The 23417-nt window shown below is 49.9% G+C and overlaps 2 protein-coding genes across 3 annotated transcripts; one reads left to right on the top strand and one right to left on the bottom strand.

Annotated features, from left to right (window-relative positions):
• Positions 1–2390: 2390 nt before the first annotated feature.
• Positions 2391–18815, bottom strand: Mitf (transcription factor Mitf). Of its 2 annotated transcripts, none has more exons than XM_078191436.1 (7): positions 15773–17477; positions 13379–13586; positions 12248–12769; positions 6748–6937; positions 6584–6659; positions 6215–6494; positions 2391–5275 (listed from the first exon to the last, which is right to left on the bottom strand). In XM_078191436.1, exons 1-7 carry the CDS (start codon positions 16747–16749, stop codon positions 5036–5038), a joined length of 2493 nt encoding a protein of 830 aa, XP_078047562.1. In that variant the 5' UTR covers positions 16750–17477; the 3' UTR covers positions 2391–5035. The 2 variants fall into 2 exon arrangements, with proteins under 2 accessions (XP_078047562.1, XP_078047563.1); XM_078191437.1 differs by lacking the exon at positions 15773–17477 and adding an exon at positions 17648–18815 and having other exon boundaries at positions 2412–5275.
• Ctsl4 (Cathepsin L4) lies at positions 14805–22912 on the top strand. Its single transcript, XM_078191439.1, has 6 exons — positions 14805–15689; positions 19379–19741; positions 19804–19980; positions 20068–20427; positions 21198–21358; positions 22609–22912. Exons 2-6 carry the CDS (start codon positions 19589–19591, stop codon positions 22802–22804), a joined length of 1047 nt encoding a protein of 348 aa, XP_078047565.1. The 5' UTR covers positions 14805–15689; positions 19379–19588; the 3' UTR covers positions 22805–22912.
• The last annotated feature ends 505 nt before the right edge of the window (positions 22913–23417 follow it).

The raw sequence follows: 23417 nt of genomic DNA on the forward strand, positions 1-23417 counted from the left end.
GTCGAATCGCTCTCGAGGTCCGGCAATTCTTTTTCTAATACACGTGTAGATACGCGCGCCTGTACAATAGCTAGAAATCCTCTTGTAAAGGAAACAGCCTTCCGGATAAAGATAAAGATTTCGTGATGCGATAGCGGAAAGCCGTTTCCACGGTTGGCGAAGGTAATTCACGTGTGTATCGCGCGTTTGTCCGTTTGCTCGGCAAACCGGAGACACCGTCGAATTTGCGTAAATAATCCTACGAGATTAAACCGCGTTGCGTGTACGGAAAGATAAGACCGGTGGATCACGTGAATCGGCAGAGCATCGACGTCGGCCGGCTCGCGGCGCGTCCAGAGAGTAGAAATCGAAGAGAACGCGAGAGCAGATCGCGGCCACTGCCAGCAGCCTTTTCCGAGCTCCATGTTTCCTTCTTTACGTAAAACTTGAATTATCGTCGAACATCGTTGCGTTCTCCCGTTGTTTCACGAGCTATCTACCGGGAATGAAAGACGCGCTGGAACGACTAGAGTTTGTTAATTGCAGAAGGCGAGGGTCCGTTTTCTGGTAACATTGAAAACAATTCTGTTTCAAAGGTCAAGCCACGATGGTTCGTTTCTGATTCAGATGTAAGCTCAGTTTCAACCGATGCAGGACTGGGTAAATAATATTTTAAATGGTAAATGGATATTTTAATTTAGATCAGGCATGCGTGTTTTCATGGTAAAATATTTTATTTGCTCGAAAGTATGTACCTTTACAAATAAAGTTTCACTTGAAATACTATTTTATTTGAATTATAAAGAATCTACTATTTAAAATATTTTCTCTATGTATAAATATTACCCAGCTCTGACCTTATATAATATCAATATTCTTAACCCTTATTATAATTCAAAGTGAATATATTTTATCTAATATTAGCAATGTCTCCTTAAATCTTAATGTTTTCATTCCTCTTTGCACTAATGGGTTATCCTGGTCAAATAAAGCAAATAAATGTACCGATAAATCTTCAAAATCGTACAAACGACCGTAGAGTATTTCAAAGATTATATTTCAAAAAATATAGACGATTAACACGTTCGTTCGCATTTCTGCTTGTTCGCTCGTAAAAGAGGGATTCGGTCCGGCAAAGCACCACAGTCGACGAGTATTAGGAATATTTGGGATATTAGGAATAATACGAATATTGCTGGGATTGAGTTGATTACGAAGCAAACATTGGCCGTCGATTGTACGGCCGTCGTGACAATCCGTTCTCTAAACGCGTTTCATCGTTTACTTTACGCATTTGTTATCTTTGTTGCGCTTTGGTACGCATTACACGGGGTCATGCAATAGAATCGCAAACTCCTCGGCAATCAAACCGAATGACGTTAAAGACACCGACTGTCCGCGCGGTTCCCAAGCACCCAGAATCAACCGTCTAAGATTTAAGCACCGCAGAAATATCGGTTGACGAATAAAACGAATATCACGGCTTTTGAAAACGAAAAATGGGATATGAGAAGTAAAAAGAGATAATTGAAAACGGAAAATGATAATCGGTAAATGTTAAATGGAAAATAGAGAATTGGAAATAGAAAATGGTAAATGGAAAATGGTAAACGGAAAATGGTAAATGGAAAATGGAAGATCAAAAGATATCGACGTTTAGAGTCATGGTACCAGTTCGAAACGGATTAAAGTAATTCGTGGTCGTCTTTATACCATTCCACCGAGTAAAGTTCACTTCTGTTAATAGATCGCACCACGGTTTCGTTCGGTACGCTGATCCTCGCTTGATTATCGGAAGCTGAAATCGACCGATCGATCATCCGATTCCTCGCTTTCTACCTAATCTTTCCTGAACGTTGTTCGCGTTCTCCATTGTTCACTTTTATAAATCCGAGATCGATTTGTCGCGCGACGCGTTATCGATCATGCACTGTGCTCGAGCTAGAAAACTTCCGAGCGGTGAATACCGATGCGAAATCCACTTGGCTACCCATGCATCTCCTGTTATCTATGATCAGTGTCCTGGTGTAGGATCATTGAGAAAACCTTGGCACGGTCGTATTCGGACAGTATAAGAAGTTGTCGATGCTTGCGACTTTCAACACTGAGGACGCGACAAAATGTGCTTGTATTTTTGCGGATAGCCGACCTGCGCGCACTGGAAACCTACAGTGCATCGAAATAGTAAAAGTATAAAGTACGCGCCCAGTGACGCGTCGTCCAGTAGAGTACAACACCTAGGTAACGTCTCTTGCATCATCGTGCGTACTAAGTTGCGGATTTTATGCATTTCTGCCAAAATTTTGAAATTTATATTGACAAAATAATTAAAAAGACTTAAAGATGTCAGCGTATTATCTTTAATTTATTAACGCTATTAAAGAAATAACTTGTTATTTAATTTCCACTTCATGGAATTAGTGAGGACAATTTTTCTTGCATAAAAATCCGCAGTCTACTTATCGCACTACACACACACACACCATACACAGCATTGAGCTTCGTTGCGCCGAATCGCACGAGGCTCCGGCGTCGTCGCGGCGACGTCAGAACTTCAGGAGAATCCAGGGCACGAGACTATGGACAGACTGCGGCGGATCGCGAGCAGATCGAGAGTTCGCGGAACCAGTTCAGTGCACCATTCAACGACATTATCAAAGATGAAACAAAAGACAAGGCATAGTTAAATGTATAGCTCAATCTGCAATTCCCGAGAATCGTTTTGGCGGGTACGAATTTGGAGTGAAACGAGACACGTGGGACACGCGTTGACGATGGCTACGCTGAAGAATACGATGCGTTGCGACGCGCCCGTTATGATTACAAGAGTGAGAGACAAAATCACTTACCTGATGCGACGAAGAGAAGTCAGAAGTCGGAAGTCAGCGTTGCGAGATCGATGTTTACCGATCGGCAGCAAGATCACTTTTCCGTACAATGAAAAGTGGTTCGATCGAATGGCTGACAGTGTTCACTTGTTGCGGAGTTATCATTGTTCTATTACATTGCGCGCTGACTCCTGCATAATGCGCCATGAGCACATTCGTAAAGATACACTATCGATCTTATTCTACTTGCAGATGTTCCATTATTCGAAATTCCAAGGTCTACGACTTTTGACGAGTACGGAAAGAAAGCAAACAACGAGCCCGAGACGTTCTCGGGAACATAGATAAAAATACGAGAAGACGGTACTGTCTTTCTGTAACGTGTCTTTATATACTTTGTAGTTTCTCGCGGTACCGGCCGGCCGAGTTACAGGACATTCGACCGGGTTACGCGGATAACAATGAACAAATTACACGCATGAACGAGGTAAGTCGTGTCGATTACAGTTGCAAATTGCACGTTGCAAGTTGCAGATTGCGAGTTGCTAGTTGCAACCGCACGGTTAGACGAGGAAATCGGTGGTAACGTGCGCACGGAGATCAGGGTCGCGAAACGATTTCCTCTCTTTTCAAAAGAAACTTCGAACCGTGCACCATCGTCGGGAAACATTTGAAAGAGACGAAGAAATCGAGTCGGGACACACGAAACGAAAACTCGGAGAGTGAAGCGAGTTGACCACCGAACCCGACATAAAATACTTTTCGAAACATATTCCGTAATGTTCTCGTACATGTAAGTATGATTGTACGCTTGTACACTTGTACACGTCTACTTACGGCTACTTACGGCTACTTACGTCTACATGCGCGTGCTCGCGCGTACAGTTTGAACGCAGGCACTCGCTATGCCATCCGCGAATACATTTGTTCCTTGTTGGAATGCCTCTCCTTTACTAACGTTTACGCGTTTCCTATCGCTTTCTTGTTTCTCGCGACGCCGGTTGGTTTTCATCGTTTCCAACTGCTGTTGCGCGCAATTACAAATACATACATTCGAATCCCCTAAACACCTCAGGACTTCGTGGCACGCGTTTCACGAGATTCGGAATACACGAGTGCGCGGTTGATCCGCGACTCGTCCGAAAAGAAACGGAAATGAAGAAACGAACGCTTGTCGATATTCTCGATCCCGGTCGCGACAGCATACGTTTCGGTCTCTCTTTTGAATGTCTCGGGAAAGGAAAGCGAGAGTACCGAACCGATCGAAGAAGGACAAGAAAACTACGAAACCGTATGGCGACAACGTGCGAACGAACGCTGATACAGATTCGAGAAATGTACGTGTACGCGTACAGGTTTCTCAGCGACGAGACTCGTGTTCTCGGTCAAAACGATTCGATACGTAACATGAAGATATGCATATATCACCGTTTTCTTCTATTCGTCGAAATAGTTGCTAGCAAACAACATGTTTCCAAAGTGAAGTAGTTTTACGAGTATTCTCGACGAAATGATACGAAACAGCGTTTGGTCCAATAGACACGCGTTTGCTCTTTCCCTCGACAAACTCGCGTCCCGCGCGAGTACTCGTGCCAGAAGATTTCGTTGTTGGCGTTGCGCGAGGTCTGCGAGTAATTTCTGATCGCGGAAACGATCCTAGAGATTGACGGACAAGTCGTGCGACGCTCGGAGATGGAAGAAACCGCGTTTCCCCGCCGGGTTTACACAGATGGGTCAAATTTAAGAATAATCACCTTAGGTATCAGGGTCGTCGATTAGGGCTATAAACGGTCGAGAGATTGGTACTCGTTTTCTTAATATCTTGTACATAACGGCCAGCCGTTAGAAAGTTAAAAGGAGTAGGACGAAATCAAAAAAAAAAAGTGAAGGAGAAGAAAGATGAGACGAGGAAAGAAAAGAACAATAGTGTGTGTGAGAGAGAGGGATAGATAGAGAGAGAGAGAGAGAAGTTCATAGTAACGTTCATGGTAACAGTGTCAATGGTGAGATGATTTCGTGACAACCGGTCTGTAAAATACGAGCTGATTTTTGCGTTCGAGGAAGCAAATTACGAGTTACGAACGATACGATGCCGCCGGGCGAGCGCGGTTGTCGTTTGTCTCTTGTCGCATTTCGCTTTTTGCTTATTGCTTATTACTTAATTGCTTATTGCTTTTCGCATTTTGTTTTTCGCTTTCCGCCTTTCGCTTTTCCCTTTTCCCGTTTCGCTACGCAACGATGTCCATGTCGGAGGAAGAATTCGGCGTGGTCGAGGCCAAACTACCGAGGGTATCTTCGTCCGGCAGACCGTGTTGGCATCCTGAAGCTGGCGGACTCAGAGGAGCGAGAAGCGGCGAGGACAACATCGGATCGCCGCTGTGAATCGGGCCGCTCACGTCGTCCTCCATCAGGTCTTCGAGCTGCGACATGCTCAAACTCGGAGCCTCTTCCGCGACGAGATCCGGAATCTGTCGAATAAATGATGTCAATTTATTCGAGTTATCGCAAACTCAATTGAAAAACAACAGGTAAAAGTATAGTGTCAAAATTTATGGAAATGAGGAATTCCTGTGCTAAATTAAAATAACTTTTTCCTTAGTGCAAATGCAATCTACGTTTTTTTTTTTCTTTTTAAATTAAAGTTTACGAGTAAGTCGGATCTCATATGCCACAGGCTATAGGCTGGTTCCGAACAGACATCGATGCAGCGAAACTATTAAAACGCATTACGATCCGCAGCAGTTGATCTTCAGCGATCCTTGCAGGGACCATCGAGAATAGAAAGCCGAACGGGGAAGGACAGCGAGAAAAAGAATCGTGAGTGGTAACCGGCAAGAAAGAAATATGTTAGGAGACAAAGCAAGAGAGCCTGCGGCAACAGCAATACCGACACGACGATGACGTCAATGGAGTGGTACTAGTTTCGAATTGGTCTCCTCGTTGCGAAAAGTTTCACGACGAAAATTAAGAGGAAAGTAAGTATTTTGAACATGTATGTGGATATAGATAGAATAATATAGATATCGTGGAGATGTGGATGTTTCTATTGATATAAATATTTTGTAGCGTCGACAATGCTGCTTTGGTTATTATGGAAATTTTAACCATTTAAAGGATATAAAGGGGCGAGGACAGGAATGTACTCGTTGAAATGCCATCCACGCAGCACACAACAGTAAATGCGGCATTTAGGTAGATTCGAGAAGCCGCGAGGACAAACAAGCAAATGATTTGGTAGGTTCGTCGGAGCAGATAGAGCGGTTATGAAACTAGAAGCGGCAGCGATGCAAACGGTTATTCGGATCAAGGATCGCGAAACGATCACCGTTGTCCGGCGCAACCTTGAAAAATTGAAACTCGGTTTGGTCGCCGCGCGGCGATCGGTGAACGGTGAACGTCGAGCGTACCTTGCGATGCTCGAGCTTGCTCCGAGAGAAGGCGTTCAGCATGCTGCTGGAAGTCGAGGCCCAGTTGAAGTCGGAAACCGGTAATCCGTGCGCCTTCGCCTGAAGCTCCAGTTCCTGCACTCTCAGGAGCAGCCGGCGGTTCTGATGCTCCAGCTGCTTGTGCCTGAGCTCGTGCTGTTTCATTCTCGTCACTTCGTTTTTCAATAGTTTTATGTATTCGACCGACGACTTCAGGATCGTGCCTTTATTCGGCCTGACGTCGCGCACGATTTCGTAATATCTAAAAACGAACGACACCGGGGAACGGTTGCAATTATTACGGGGGTTCTTCCGTACCGGATACAGCATACGGACAATTCTATTGCTTACGGGTCGTTGGTTTTCGGCAGAAGTGTACCGAGCTCTTTGATTCTGTCGTTGATGTTGAAGCGTCGTCGCCTCTCAACTGCGAACCGAAAAAACCAAGTCTCTGAATTATACGATCCTTCGATCACCGTAGAAATTCTAAAACAGATACGTAACGCGTCACTTACTCATATTATGATTGTCTTTCTTTTGTCGATCCTTCGCGAGCGCATGGATTTCCGCTTCGGTGAGCAACAATGGCTCCGGTTTGATTTGTAGCTCCGGTATGCTTGATAAGCTTCCTGGTTGGCCGTCCTTTAAACTGTCGCCCAACGATCCGCCCTCGAACGACAGAATATCGTCGAGAAGATCCTCCGTCTGTAATCGCGTCGATAAAACGCCACGTTGAATTAATTGTTCGAACAATGACCAGACGAGAAACTGTGCACTGCTATTTTCGATTCTACGGTATAGAGTAGATGTCCCAATTATCGTGGCTCCGGATTAAAAACGTACAGGAAAAGAAAAGTTTTATTCATAAATCGACCATGAATCTAATATGTCGATATGTAAACATAATAAAAAAAAATAGATCACTGATTTATAATATACAGTTTTAATTTCAGGAGACGATAATTGGGACATCTGCCCTAGTTCGAGCAGCTTCGCGTAACAAAATTTACCTAGAACGCAACGAACGGTATGGACATCGAGGCGTGGCTATGGCTATATGGCTACGAAGTGGATTCGCAATAGGCCCTGTATCGTTGTTCGATTTTGGCCAGCGATCAATTACAATATATTCCCGGTTTAAATCCTGGCAATTCATCGTGGCGAACGCTCTCCGATGGACCGTTCCATTACGTTTTTCCTTGCCGAACCGAGAATTTGTTACGAAACAAGGGAAACGGATAGCGAGGACACGCGAACGAGAGACAACGTCATGGAAAAAGAGAGCGAGAGAGAGAGAGAGAGACAGAGAGAGAGAAAAAAAGACTGCGCGAAGGAGAGGTAAAACGGAAAAGAAGAGTATATCGGAGGATGAGGAACCGAACAGACCCACGCGGGGAAATACAGAGCACGATCGGTGCGCGCAAACTATGAATACAGCGGTTATGGCTGTTCAGTTGCGTACGTGTGTGTTACGTAAACATTACGTAACAATAATAACTGACGCTCGTCCATGGAAGAATATGTCGATGCAAAACCATAACGAAGACAACAGGCGGTACAGGAGCACGAAAACCGGGCCAGCAGGTGGGAAGGGATCGCGTGTACCGAAAGACCGAGAGATCGGTAAGAGGGAATCGTGAAAGAAGCGAAGCGAGAGAAAGGCATAAACTCGCAGTGAACGCCAAATAAATAATCGAATTAGTGTTCGTTATCGTCGCACCGAGACCAAATTATCGAGTTTTACAAATAGAGAGCATCGTTGATAATACTAATTAAGTTATCTGTGCACGCACTTCCGTCAGAAAATCGTGGAAAAGATCGTATCTCGATTCAGTTATCCCAACGATCGCGAATTATCAGGTGTTCTGAATAATTCGGGTCGGTACGTTCGTGGATGGGAAACGGAAAAGGCCGGAGAAGGATTTGCGTAACCTGACCGCGATTGTAAGCGGGGTGGAATTTACTGTTCGGGATCAACGTAAATGAGAACGTGCAAACGCGGACTCGAGTTTGTTCGTTATCGAGTCCGGTACACAGTGCAGACGCGGCGAGACGCGTCGAGACGCGACGAGATACGACGAGTCGTAACGAGACGGTATATTGACTCACAGCGTGGAGGTGGAGCGGTCGTGCGGTCGTACGGTGAAACGCGGCCGTTATAATATCCAGCAAGAATATTTCTGATTAGCCGACGACATCGCGTTGATAACGCGTCTGCCGGGTCTCTATGGCGTCGGTCGCGTTAGACGCGACCCGTGAAATGTAACCATGTAACCCGTGCAACGGCAGAACCGTCGACGCTCGGAACGATGCGCGTACGAACAAGTCGTACAGCTTATCGACACGCAACGCTTTTCGTTGCTCGTGTCGTCGCGTTTACTTTCCACTGCTTTCGTCACCGAGTTTGCACCTGCGAGGGACGTTCGCTGCAAAATCATTTCTGCGGAATGACGTCAAACCGCTTGCGTCAAATCGCATTGTATCAAGGAGAAATTCATCCTTCACGTTTTCCATAGAGAAGCGCCACCACTTAAAGAATCTAGCTTCTTATCTGTTATCTCGCGAAACGTTCTCCGTCTCTCTCTCTCTCTCTCTCTCTCTTTATCTGTCTCTTTCCTTTTCCTAATCAACCGACTGATAGTCGAGTTGCACGTACGAAACATTGTTCGAAGATGTGATAGAACAAATTCTACTATGATATCTTTGCCGATCGGTATCGGATGCGGTTAGCTGCCCGAATAGTTTCGACATATTTACGTCAACAAACGTACACGGCGTCTTTATTCGCTTTCGAATCGCTCGCTTCAAATCCACGGCAGTCGATAGCAACGACGATAACAGAATGATAAGGACAGTAACGATAATACCGAGCGATACGGGATGTTTGACGGAAGGTGAAACGGTAGTGATACTGGACCGTTGACGGTATGTAACGCGTTTGCCGGTAGCGGTCGGCGACCGCGGGGGGTGAACCATCGATCATGATTCCGTGAACAAACAAGTTCAGACTCACCTTACACCTTCGAGTTATTATATTGAATACTGGCATCTTATCGGGGCGGCGACGTCAGCACCAAAGTGGACGGAAAGGAGAAGAGAATTGAAACGGTCGTGGTCGCGGTCGCGGTCGTGGTCGCGTCCGAGATCAAGCAACGCCGCTTGCGACGGGCGTGGGCGTGCTCGATGTGCGCGAATCGAACAGTTCCTTCGGATGCGAATTCAACGTCCGTCGACGGACCGTGCGGTCGAATGCTCCGGTTCTAACCGCGAAGGATTCCACCCTAAGGAACGAGCTTCACAGTACGTCTTCCTTTTCTCCCTCGACGACTTCCACTGGCACCAAAGGTCAACGGACCATCGACCGTTTCGTCGATCATCGACTTTCCCCACTCGAATGTGCTTCTTCTCGACCAATACGCGGATCGCGACGAACGGCGCGCCGAAAATGCAATTTTCGAGGACCCGATACCAGTACCGGAAAAGCGATCCAAACGATCGATTCGATCGTAGCGACCGGAGCCCCGAATAAGCTTGCGGGATTATCGAAAGCGATCATATCACGATCGAGAAATCGATCGCTGTCCCGCTACGACAACGACGACGACGACGACGACGACGATAACGTCAACGGCAACGATAATGTCAACGGCAACGACCTCCGCCGATGGACCAGGGTGTATCTCGGGATAATGGCGAGGACGCGGGCACGGCCACGGCCGCGAGCACGGCTCGAAACGTGGAAACGTGGATGCGCTGAAACGCGGCCGCGGACGGAAGCGAGACAGGAATACGGGAACAGAAATGAAGAACGGGAATCGCAACGGCGCGGCGACGTCGACGCTCGTGCGAGTAACAAGCGCATTTTTTCCAGCCAAACGAATCGTCGATGCGACGACGCTGGATAGCGACAACCTTGCGATTTCTTCTCGTACCGCTGCCGAGTCGCGGACTCGGCTACCTACGATTAAGCACCTCAAGGTTGCGGTTACCCAATATCGTATCTACCGATCTCCTCGGGGCGTGGAGCGTGGAGGGAGAACGCGCTAAACGGTCGAGAAGTCTTGTACGAAGCAAGCACGAGTAAGAAACGGATCGACGCCGGTCGCACGAAAAATAATGCCGCGGCAAAATCGTTCAATCACAATCGAATACTGTGTTCGATAAACCGCACGAGTCTTCGTCTCTGATCTGTCGCGAATTCGGCGATAACTGCGTCACGCAACTGTTTCAGATCGATCCGTTTCTCGATACAGAGCCGTTATCGTCGCAAGACGGAAGCGATAAGCCGACATCTCACTGCGAAAATTCCGTTACAGTCTTCTGCTGCTCCATTTCGTCGGACACTATGTTTTCCTCGTCCGGACAGGTCGCGACTCTGCCCAGAACGACCGATCGCCCATGATTTCGTATTGGTCGTGCTGTCACCGTTCGCAGTCGTTTGTTTCACTGTTTGCACGATTCATAAACCAGCTCGAACCCCACTGGGACCCGGTTCGAATGGTGCGAGAGCGCGCGCGCGCGCACGCCACGCCACAGGTGTTCGTCGTGGTCGTCGGAAAAAACGAGCGAGAAACGAGGAAACACGAGAAACGCGGGAGACAGCCGCGTTCGAATTCCCAGAACACCGCGAACACCGAGGACACCGGCAACACCGAGCTATTGTGTCGTCTGCAACCACACCGTGATAACCGTACCGGTGATAACCGTCCCGGTAAAATTCCGGGGCGCGTAAATTAGAAGTTTGAGCGTCGATCGGCACGTTTCGGTATTGGTCGCTACTGCTCGAATACTCGGAGCGGGCCACGCGCCACGCGCCACGAGCTGGATGCCCCACGCCCGCTTTCCGCTATCGTCTCTCGTCGACCCGCCTCCACCCGCTACCCGTTACCCTTACCCTAGCCCGCTATACGGCAACCACTAAACGTCACTGGGATCCCCGTCCCGCGTCTCGCTTCTCTCGCGTCTAGCGTCACGCATCGAGCGTCAAGCGCACATTCTGTTTATGCTTATCCATCGAAGTCGCGTCGTCGCGTCGTGTCACAGCCACGGGCTCGTCGTTCACCGTCGTCGCGGCTCGACGCGCTCCCGAATCACCGAATCGTCGATTCATTTTCTCTCCATTCTATTCGCGACGGCGTTCTATCCGCCAAGCGTGTCCAATATTTGCGTAACGCGGCCGGTAATCGATCGGCGAGAACGCTTCGAACGAATTCTCCGTACAGGAATCTCGGATTTTCCGTCTCCTCTCGTCGTCACTCCGTCGTTTACCGCTTACGGCTTACATATTTCTTGCCACGTACCGCGTCCTCTCGAAATTTCCCTCCCCAAGTTCGACCGATCAATTTCTCTTTCACCTCCGTCCACATTAGAAATTCTGGCCTCGCGCGCGACGCTCGACGCAAGCTATGTAAACATGTATTCGGGTATTCGACTGCGATTACGGAGTTGATTTCTCCGAGTCGGTTAACCGGGTTGTACAATGCGATCGCGATATGGGGGACGCGTGCACCGACGATCCGACCGTAAACTACAATAGCCGTCCGGATATTTGCCAGACTATTATCCGTCGAATTGTAAATTGCGAACTGTTCGGTTCGTTTTGTCGGGAACGATCGGTCTCGCAAAGCCTCTTGATGTAGATAGCGCGCGAGTTTCCGTGGTCGCTGACAGTAAATTCTTTTAAATTGTTTCGTAACTTGTAAACAAATAATGGAGAATTTTGAAGGAAGGCCGATTGTTTTATAGCGGCCAAAAATTGTTTGTCCTCGTTTACAAGCTGAGGGATGATTTGAAAGACTTTACTGTACATCGGAACACCCCCCGCGGATATTCTCTCTGTCGCCTATATCGCTTGGATCGCTCGGTTCGTTAGAATCGCTAGGATCGCGTTCCGTTCGCTCGACTCGTTCCACGGCCGCTCCCGCGCGTCTAGCAACCGCGTAAAGAGCAAAGGGAAAACGAGCGGGGAAACGTGGCCTCGATAAAACGCAAAATCTCGCGGACGATTTGCCTTACCTCGGAATTGCTAGTGGCGACACTGGAAAGACCCGGTGACATGCCGCCGGATGTAGGATCCGGGCTGGCCGTAACCGAATTGCCATGCGACAGTACCGCGGCCGCGTGTGTGTGTTGGTGCGGGTGTGGGTGCGGTTGTGATTGCTGTGTCTGTTGCTGCTGTTGTTGTTGTTGTTGTTGCAGCTGCTGTTGATGCTGCTGGTGCTGATGGTGTTGCTGATGCTGTTGTTGGTGCTGTTGCTGATCCTGCTGCTGTTGCAGTTGCGGCTGCGGGTGTGGATACGACGCCAGATGAGGATGCTGCGGTTTAGAATGATGCACTGCCGGCCCGGGCGGTGCGCTCTGGACAAGCAGTGGCCCGGACGTGGATACAGTCTCGACCGAGTTTTTTCCAAGGATGCTTTCGGTTTCGGCGCAATCGACGGCACCGCCGCGAAACGATTCGTGCAGATACTGTCTAACTTGATTCTTTTGCTTCTGAACGACATGATAACGCGTCGGGTTCTCCAACAGTGTGCGCACCTGTAAACAGAAACGTTCCGGTTTTATCCCAGCTTTTCGTATCGTCTCTATCTCGTCTCGAGACGTACCGTTGTACTCGCGCGAGACGAACGTGTACCGTCGTTTGTGTGCGAGGGTTTCGCCGACCGCTTTTCGGATGGCTTTAAAATTAAATGCCTTTGGAATCGTCGATCGACACGAGAAACGATCGGCGAAATATTCTTCTCGACGTTCCACACAGTCCTAAACAGCTCGGGCTCGCGGGCGCGCACGCGCACGCGCAAGCGTAACCGCGATCTGACGCGACCGTTATCGGCGGAACGCGACGACGATACGTAAAATAAGCGTTCGGATGTGCCTCCGTAACTGTGTGGTTATCTCGTAACGCGTATCTTCGTAGATTACTCTTTGGCATAATCGGTATGTGTGTATCGCTAATACTCCATCCTTGTGTAGCGCGTGCGTGTGTGTACCGAAATATTGTAACGGCGCGCATGCTTTCGTCATAGAGGGAAGCAAGTGCGGAGGAGACGGGACAAGAAGATGGAAAGACGGACAGTGGGAGAGACGGGGACGGGCAGAGAGTGAGACAGAGACGGGGGACATAGAATGAAAGAAAGAGAGACGTACTTGCAAGACTTGCGGCGGCACGTCCACCCCGATGGTTGAAAGGGACGCGGGGGGTACGGGTCTGGGAGGAGCAGCTGCCGGCCTCTGCTGCTGCAAGCTCTGACGAAATTCTGCCTCCCGCCTTTCTTGTTCCTGCTGCTGCTCTCGCATCAGCTGGAGCTTCAATTGCGTGCGCGAGGTGGGCGTCGCAGTCTTGAACGTCGGTGGACTGAAACCATCGAAAAAGGTTCGAAGTTTTGCGGGATGCTACGCGCAGCCGGCGTTCCCGCCATCGGACGCCGTACGATCTGCGTACAAGCGCGAGCCGAGCAGAGATCCTCGGTCCCGATTTTTCCCCCGTGCACGAGAGCGCGCGAATGCTTACAATTAGATAGGAAAGGGGACGCGGACGGGGGGAGGGGGCGGGGCAAAGTTTACCAACGAATTAACGCGAGGCGAAACAAGTCGGATGGACCCATAGCTGCGGTTACATCGGAACGCTCTTAGGCTCGTGCGCTCTCGGCATATTAAAAATAGGGTATACGCCTACCGATATACCGGCAGCTAAAGGCGGCAACGGCGGCATCGGTATACGCGGAAATTCGCAGCGGGATTGCTCCGCGCATGATCGTAATTCGATGTCGTAACTCGGAAATGTTTTTTCCGCTGCGCCGATCGTTCGGGCGAGTTAGAGACTAGAGTAGAAACAGCCTAGAAACATTCGAATGCGTACACTCGATTATTTTCCACGCAGCCGAAGCAGCTGCGTCGCATTACAAGAAGCTGAAAAAAAAAGATCGCTGCAATAAGGAAATCGTTGTTGTTCGCGATCGATCGATTATTCGAGCTGTATCAAGAGACCGTCGCGATAGACTTGTCTAAAAGGTATTCCCAATTTGGGAACAAAGCCAAGCGCGGTGGCTATAAGAAAACGAAAATAGAGGTATTGCGCAATTTGGAACGGGCTTGGAGTTCTCGGTCTCTCGTTGCCGCGATGATTTTCCCGTTTCCTTCCTTTCTTTCTCCGTCTCCATCAATTTCCCTTCCCTCCTCTCGACGCAATTTTTCGTTTCATCGACCATTCGCGTTTTTTAATTCCCATCGCCCGTCTCTCTCTCCCGCTTTTGCGACGTTCCGTTCCATGGTTCTATCCTACTGAACGAGCGGGAGTCGAAGCGTTCCCGCTTATCTCGAGCCGTCTCATTGTCAGAGCTCGTCGCGTCTCGTCGTTTCTTTCGCGCAGTGCCGTCTTACGCAACCATCTTCGACGAAAAGCTAAACCAGTTGTCCTACATACATATATTGTTCCGTTTCTCTTACGTCCGCAACCGTTCTCCTGCTCTCGAGCCTCGTCGCTTCTTCCTTTTTGTCGGATTGTTTAATCGCAAAATTTTCTCTCCCCCCCCCCCCCCCCCCCCCCCCCCCCCCGTCGCTGTTCCGTTTCGTTTCGTTCCGCCTCGTTTCCCTTCCGTTCTTACCGACAACCTTGAATCCTCGTTATCGGCGGATCGGCCTCAAAACCGTTCCCCGTGTGTCAAACCGAATCAGGATTAAGTTTACCGAAAGACATTCGTCGGCGGCGTCGTTACAAAAAAAATGACCGACATCGTTCACTAGAAGCGTTCCCGTCTAAAAGTCTCTAAGCGTCGCGACAATTGGGTCGACGGTTTCGGAGCACGTTTTGTTCCCTCGCTTTCACGAATTCGAGAGCGCGCCCATTGGAAATCATCGGTGACGGCGGCGGGCTGGTGCCGAAGGCGGCGGCCGCGGACGCGATAACGGTGACGTCCACGGCGACGATGACGCGTTGCTAATGCTTGTTAAAAAGTCAGAGCGGACCGGTACACCCGGATTGCAAACGAACGAAAGTACGGCGTACATTCGGCGGCGGTGGCTGTTACCCGGCGAGTGAATTACGCGGAGGCCTGGCTTTTGCGCGAAACGCTCGGAACGTCGAAAAAGCGAACATACGTCGAGGAAAAAGGGAAAACTGTGAACAGGCGCGAGCGGTTTGGCGAAGTCGGCGACGGAGTTTCCCACGCAAGATTCAAGGACCCGCTCTTTATATTTAGACGCAGTGTTTACGATCGAGAGGAACGCGAACGCGCCGATAAAGAGACGCGAGCCGGGCAGACGAATTTCCGTCGTGACGATCCGGTGTCGTATAGTCTCGCGAAAAGTTCGACTCGGACAGTCGCGCTCGAGCGATCGGACACAAAATTACGGGACGAGGGCAGCGTGGAGAACCGTATGGGGTGGATATGGGGAGGACGTGTGGCGCGACGGGAACCACGAGGGTCGAGGAAACGAAGACGCAAAAGTCAAGATGCGTGTATGTATAGCGCGAGAACAGAAATAGAGGGAGAGGGGCGCGAAAGGTAGTCGGAATGTCGAACCGTTTGAACAGATCTGTACCAGCCTTGCGGACGAGTGACGCGCAGCGGCCGCGCAAACGCTATGTTTGCGGACCGAAGATTGCCGGGCAACGAGGACGTTGCCGTAGCCGTAGCCGTCCCCGTTGTGCTCGTCGTTGACGTCGCGGCCGTCTCCGTACCGTCGACGATCGACGGATCCATCTCGAGAATCATGCGTAGATCTTCGTCGATACCGATGTGCACGCGCACGCGTTGTTCCTCTCGACGTTCACGTCGTTCCCGTTGGTCCTCCTGGTCTCGACGATGGTCCGAAGCGACGACGGTCGAGCAACCAGTGGATCCTGCGATTCGCGGCAAGTCCCCGCAGCCCGAGCACTCTGCCCGCGTGTTTCCGTTGCGGTTGCAGTCGTCGCTGCTCGGAAACGCGAACGGCAACGAGCCCGTCGTCGACCGATCGTTGCAGAGCGGGTACGGGATCGACGCGAACGGCGAGAACGCGCGCGTCGACGGAGGCATCGACGACGTAGTCGCCGTCGTCGCCGTCGCCACCGACAAGCTGTCGGGCAAGGTTCGAGCTGCTTGCCCGGACTCCAAATATCGTTTCGGTAACGAGTGTACGCCCGAGTCCGTTCCCGTTGCCGTTGCCGTTCTCGTTCCCGGATCCGTATCTAACTCCGTCTCGGTTTCTGTTTCCGGCTCCGAGTCGAATCGTGCGCCCACTTTCACTTTCAATTTCGATTTCGATTTCGAACTGGACACCGATGCGGCGGCCCGCGGGACACGCGAGCACGAGCCACGCCACCAACTCGGCAACGGCTTCGCGAAGGTTGATATTGCCGAGGCGGTAGATATAGTAGTCTGCGTCGTCGTCGCCCTCGTTGTTGTTCCAATTCTCGTCTCGAAAGCGTACGCGGTGCCGGTCAAAGGTCGGCCGACGTCGTTTATTCGATTCAATCGCGACACTAGATCTTCGAATTCGACGATCTGTCGCACGGTGTCGGGCGATACCCGTTGCATGTCTCCCCCGTGGGAGGCGAAACTGTTTCGCGACCGAACGAACCGAGACGTCGCGACGTTACTAAAATCAGCATTTGCGCTCGTTCGCTGTCAAAGACGTTGTCAACGACGACGCCGTCGGCATCGTGAGAGACCGACGCTCGTAATTCTAAACGTGGATTCGTTTAGTTACTCGCGTTTGTTCCCACCCTCAAACTCTTTTAAATTGCGTGTACGAGTACGAGCGCCATCGGCAGCCGTGCATTCGCGCATCCGCGTATCCGCGCCAAATTCTCCATCTGTAGCTCGCTAATCCGTGCTATCCGTTGCTCGCATGCTGGTACACGTTCGCGTTTACGCGCGTCCCGCCGTCATTTGGCCAGGCGATCCGAATCCTATTGAAACCATCCCGACCAGAAACTATCCGACACGGATGCTGCATGGCCACGACGAGTCTGCTGCTGCTGCTAGTTCTACCTAACCTAATCTACGTAGCGCGCTTCGGCTCGTCGCGTTCGTCGCGATGGCGAACAGCCGAGGTTATAGCGTGCCGCGGCAGCTGGACCCGAGCCGCGAATACAACCGAGCCCGACCGAATCGTTTCGTATCATATCTAGTCGTGCCGAGCGGAGACGTGGAAAACGAGCCCAGCCGAAGAGCGATTCGGCGAGTCGGCGAATCGACGCGACAGCGCGTCGCCACGCGCCCGACGAAGAGCGGAGAGCGAAGAGGGAAAGGAGCGAAGAGCAAACACACCAACAGCCGACAGCCGACAGCCAAGAGCGAAAGCATTCGCGCGCGCGCTATCTATAGCCAAAGAGCATGAATTCCATACAGACAGCATCGACGACAAGTAGTTACGTACGAGTTAATAAGCCGACCGAACGTTCGAGAACGATCGTGAATGCGCGGAACATACCTGTCAGTGTTGGGCGTCCTACTCTTTAATTCGTAATACATGATATCTTGCATCGGCGTTGGCAAAAATGATAAGGTCTCTTCCCAGCCGTTGTCGGCGTTACATTCATTTCCTTGGAGTTGCGACAGTCGGTCGAAGCCAAGCCCGGTGCATTTCTGCTCGCATCGCCGCCCGGACGGATCAGCTTCTCGATACTCCAAGTCGGCCGTGATTGCGGCGAGATCGAATCCCATATCGATTCCGGATTCCTCCATTCTCGAGATCGTGGGGTCGCAGTAGTGCCGCGGAACGAGTGGCGCGCAGCGCAACGTTGCGACGCCACTGGCCGTGGACCGATCAACCGCGTTTAATTTTTGAAGAGAACCGTTTGAGATCGGGACCGGCGATCCGGGAACCGGATCGGGCTAAAGGAACAAATGGATAGGGACGGCGGTAGGTATAAAGGGAAACCGGTGCGCGGAACCGGGGACCGCGTTTCAAATCGGGAATCGAAATCGGAGTCACGATCACGATCGCGAGGAGAACGTCGTTGTCGTCGAGGTTTGCTTTCCAGCGTGGCGCCTCCCCACTGGCAAAAGTCTCGACTCGCGCGTGTCAAGCGATAATCGGAGCGAGAGGCGACGGCAGACGGCAGACGCGGAACTCGAGAGCTGCGCGAGAACTGCTAACATGCTAACCGAGGGGCTCGGGGCGTACGGGAATATGTAGAACCACGACCGAACGATATGCCCGACGTCGCTACGTCGCTCGATGCTCGATGCTCGATCTTCGATCCTCGATCCTCGATGCTCGATGCTCGACGCTCGATGTCCGATGCCCGCCGATCCTTGGGTACCAAACGGCCGACGACCGACCGACCGACCGACCGACAAACAAAACGAACGACCGAAAACAACGACCGCCGATGGCGACGACGGGCGACGGAAGACGGAAAACGGAAGACGAGAAGATCGCGGTTCGCGCGAACGTGCATCTGCGATTTTCTGACTATTACCCCCATCCCGTGCCATTGACGACATACGAGAGAAAGCGGACAGGCGAGTATCGTACGCTCTCCCGAGCAACGTACGCGCGCGGTTTGTCGACCGATGGGAAAATTCGTACTGGTACTGGCACCGTATGTTTCAACCGAGCACGGCCAACGGAAACATGTCCTCGTCGAAAGAGAGCGCCCATAAACCGACAATTTCCCGTCGATCTGGAATCGAAAGGCCGCGGCGCAGAGCCTCGGAAGCCGCGTCGCCGAACCGTTACCGCGATCGCACGATTCCTTGCGTCTACAGCCATCTGACGGACAACGCGGGAATCTTTCGACGCGATTGCGTTCCGCGATCAAATTCTTCGCTTTCACGTCTCCCCTATTCCCCTTTCTCACTCTTTCTCTTTCGCTCTTCTTCCAGCCCCGCGATTTACTCCGTTCAGCCCGGCAGCTCGGTTGCATCTTCTCCTACCAATCACCGGAATTACCGTTCGTTCCGAGAAATTTCGTGTAAACGATAGCGACAGCGACCGATTCCACCGGCACGTCGCGTCGGTTCGCGTCGGTCTGCGCCGGTCCGCGCCTGTCCGCGCCGCCGCGATTATGCAACCAACCCATTTACGATTGGACAAACCCGTTTTCATAAATACCCGCCGACCGTAGTACAATCACGAATCGTGTAACGGGCACGGTCGTGTTGGTGCGTGTTATTCCACCAGCATACAAAATATCTGCCGAAAATATGACGCAAGGTTCGGACGCAAGCAATTATTTGTTGCCACACGGCTGCTTACACGGGAAATGCAAAACATCAAACAGAAAAATGGAAGGAACGAAACATCGAATGGGAATAACATGCTGACAATGGGGTTTGATCGGGAACGAAACCAGTGCAGGAGGCACGATGGATTTCAATCGACACGGTTCGTTGGTCGAGCATCGGGACGATAAACGAGCCGGCGATGAATCTACGAGTTCGCGTCGAACCGATTCTCGCGATTCTCTTGTCGGCAACGTTGCTGCGCCTCCGCGGCACACGAGCGTTCGAGAACGGACGGAACCGCTTCCCGCCGGAAATATCGGAGAAGCTGGACGAATACTGGAACGCATACAAGGTACGCAGAAACACATCTCAACGAGATCCATGATTCGTGACTCATGGTTCCCTCGACCCTAGATGCGGTACAACAAGACCTACTCTGACAACACGGAGGCCGCGAGAAGAATCGATTGGGAGAAAAACTTGGTGACGATTTACAAGCACAACATGATGGCGGCTGCGGGCCATCACAGCTACACGCTACGCGACAATCACATCGCGGACCTCGGGACCAGGCAATACGTCCGAGACATGGTTCGTCGACCGGCGAAAATGTTTGCGCCGTGTTCGCCGACTGGGCACCGTGCGCGACTCACCGCGCGATTCGCCGTTTGGTTCTAGGTGAAACTGATACCGAGTCGTAAACGGCGCGTTTCGAGCGAGCCGGTGGTCGGTGCCGTGTTGCACGACCACGGACGCGTCCAGCCGCGACTCGATTGGCGCGAAGCCGGTTTTCAAACGCCCCCGGAAAACCAGCAGAGCTGCGGCAGCTGTTACGCCTATTCGGTAGCCGGCAGCATCCAGGGGCAAATTTTTAAACAAACCGGCATGCTGTTACCACTCAGCGTGCAACAATTGGTCGACTGCAGCTCATCCACCGGCAATTTGGGTTGCTCCGGTGGTTCCCTGAGAAACACGCTCAGGTACCTCGAGAAAGCGAAAGGATTGATGGCTCGAGCTAACTATCCCTACAAAGGACGAGTATGTTTCCCGCGTTCACCTAACGATAATAACGATCGATAACCGTGCGAAACGGTTCGATTACGATCGCAATTACAATAACTTCTATAATGTTCAGTTTAAAAAAAAAAATAACCCCTTTAAAGGTGGACTAAACGATTTATCTAGACCTTATTAAACAATTACTGCAGTGCTTTTTTTTTAAATTTTGCTATTGCTTGGAATGACAAAAGAATATAAAGAATTCTCATATTTTAACGTTAATTTTGTTCTGAGCTCGGTTAAAAAAGTTAAAAACGAGAGTCTTCTTTATTTTATTTTGTCTTTCCAAGCAATAGCGAAATTGAGGAAAAGTACTTAAGTCATTGTCTGATAGACTAGTTCTACTAATATTTAAAAAATATTCATGTCGTTTAGTCCTGTTATAAAATTATTTTTTCTGTATTAACCCCTTGCACTATAATATCGAGCCAGACTCGTGACAAATATTTCATGCAAGATCTAGTCAATATGAATATTATTAATCTCCTTTAAATCGAAGTCAAATATGACTCTTCTGTTATCAAAGTGTATAAACGAAAGTAAATAACGACAATAGAAGAAACGAAAATTGCTTGGTCCTATTAGGGAAAATATTAAGAATGGACAAGGGCCAACCAACGCAGCGTGAAAGGCATCGTAGCGCAAGGGGTTAATAATAGTCATTGATACGCCTTTGTAATTTCTTTTCTTCTTCATGCGAAATATGCGCGAACCGTGGATCGGAATGATTTTCGTTTCTTCGAACGCAGCAAGGACCGTGCCGTTTCCGGGAAGACTCGAGCGTCGTAAACATCACATCGTGGGCAGTGCTACCGGCACGCGACGAGAAAGCTTTGGAAGCTGCCGTGGCTACCATAGGCCCGATCGCGGCTTCGATAAATGCCAGTCCGAAAACATTTCAGCTTTATCAGTGAGTAATGCTTCCTTATCCATCGCAACGATCGAGCCAAGGTTTACATCCACGCCAACATTTCGAGATCGCTTCGTGATTACTTTATTATTTATTTATATAATCCTTGCCTACTGGGCTTAAAATGACTTTCAGTTTACATCTTTACCTTTCCACCGTATGGTGAATCACAATTACTGGTATTTCGTTCACTCATTCTATTATTTACAGTGAGAATTACTAGTCTAATAAGTACGAAGTACTGAGAAACTCGAAAACAATTCCAACTAAAAAATACCTTACAAAATAATCTCTACAACAAAGAAATTTCCCAAGTCATTGCCTTCCTGAAACACACTTCATTTTATGACCAAGTTTAACGATTAATTACAGTCATTGCTGATAACCAATATAGTTGATGTGAACTTAAATCTTTAATTTTTAAAGAAGGAAAGAAAAAGAAACGTAAAGTTAAATGCCAAAGAAAGAAAACAAAAGCAAAAAGAGAACTTCCCATTCTTTTTTCATTGCGCGGTTTCTTTGGTTCGTATCAATCCCCTTTGGTCTTCGACGCCCGTTCCTCTTCTCTTCACCTAGTTCCTTCCTTGTGATACCATTTACACATGTTTGTTTGTTATACGTAAATCTCGTTCTTCTCTTTTCCTTTGCTCTTCGTCTTCTAGCACTTCCCTCTTGCACTCCTCCCCACGTTCGCTTTATAATCATTGAAACCTCGAACGCTTTATTCGTTTGTTTTTTTACGGAAAATGTCCGGTTCCCAGGGACGCTTCTCCCATCCCCGGCCCCGCGGAAGGGTGGGGAAGACAAAACGAGCGCACGGGCCGGCGAGTAAACGGAAGGGTACGGTGGGAAACGGAAGGAAACGGTCGAACAGCCAGATAAAATTGTTGACACGCGATCGGCTCGTGGTCGACGAATGTTTACGCGAAAAACGAGAATACGAAAACTCGTATCGCCCCCCCCCCTTTCACAGATACTCGAAGAAATTGGTCCAATTGCGCGATAACCTTTGGTGCATCGTCCGCGCGATGACCCTGAAACGACAAAGAGCCTAAGTCATTGGACTCGTGGTTCGCGATTGAAAAGGGCACGGAAGCGATGACGGACACTGCCGTCCACGCCCTCGCGTTCCCCGAAATTCACGAGCTTCGTCCATTTAAAAATCCCATTTAAAAATTCCATTTAAAAATTCCATTTAAAAAGACAACAAGAAAATAACCAACGACCACCGATTCCATTCGAAATTACAGCGAAGGAGTCTACGATGACGAAACCTGTAGCTCGGACAACGTGAACCATGCCATGCTGATCGTTGGGTACACGCCAACCGAATGGATCCTGAAAAATTGGTGGGGCGACGGATGGGGCGAGAACGGTTACATGCGGTTGGCCAAGAACAAAAATCGATGCGGCATCGCCAATTACGCGGCTTATGCAAAAGTTTAGCAGGGTTTCGTGCGACGGAATCACCGCAGAGCAGGCCGCTTTCATCATTGTAATTTCACGTTATGATGCAACATCGTTATCGGTTTCTCTTATGTCTTATGGAATTAATTATAGAGCTTGGTTTCGTTTACGTTTTCGTGTTCGTTTTCGTTCTCCTTCCACTTTCTCCCCCTTTTCCTTCCCGTTCTCGTTCGCTTCAAAGTGACACAATCCGGCGCGACATTAAGATTCGGTCACTTTGCAATTACACGTCCTATCCCCCTTGAGCGGCAACGAGGCGTTACGGAATCGGACACAGCGTTTTCTGAAATAGATCGCACGGAGCGAAACAATTGTTGCGCACGGCAGCGCCGGGACGCGTGTTTCGCGTTACGGTCTTGCGTTTCCATGTACGCGCGGCGTGTACACGCGATTCGTGGTACACGGAATACTATACACGCGTGCACGAGCAGGCAGGGTGTAGCATGCTTCCGGATGTCGCAGAGTCATCCAACGAATTCGACGATTGGAGAAGGTAGGTGGAGCAACCTTGGCTCGCGAGGAGGGGGGAAAAAGGGGGCCAGAAAACGGGAAGAGAAGGGAAGCAAAGCGAAACGAAACGAAACGAAGCGGA

Source organism: Augochlora pura, chromosome 10 (genome assembly GCF_028453695.1).
Source record: "Augochlora pura isolate Apur16 chromosome 10, APUR_v2.2.1, whole genome shotgun sequence".
Classification (NCBI taxonomy): Eukaryota; Metazoa; Arthropoda; class Insecta; order Hymenoptera; family Halictidae; genus Augochlora; species Augochlora pura.

Coding starts and splice junctions, on each gene's coding strand:
- Mitf (XM_078191436.1), bottom strand. CDS start 16,749: ATGCAACGGGTATCGCCCGACACCGTGCGACAGATCGTCGAATTCGAA. Junction 6,938..12,247: donor TCGCCACTAGCAATTCCGAG/GTAAGGCAAATC, acceptor ACGCGATTACAG/ACGGAGGATCTTCTCGACGA. Junction 6,660..6,747: donor GAAAGACAATCATAATATGA/GTAAGTGACGCG, acceptor TTCGGTTCGCAG/TTGAGAGGCGACGACGCTTC.
- Ctsl4 (XM_078191439.1), top strand. CDS start 19,589: ATGAATCTACGAGTTCGCGTCGAACCGATTCTCGCGATTCTCTTGTCG. Junction 19,981..20,067: donor GGCAATACGTCCGAGACATG/GTTCGTCGACCG, acceptor GTTTGGTTCTAG/GTGAAACTGATACCGAGTCG. Junction 20,428..21,197: donor ACTATCCCTACAAAGGACGA/GTATGTTTCCCG, acceptor CTTCGAACGCAG/CAAGGACCGTGCCGTTTCCG.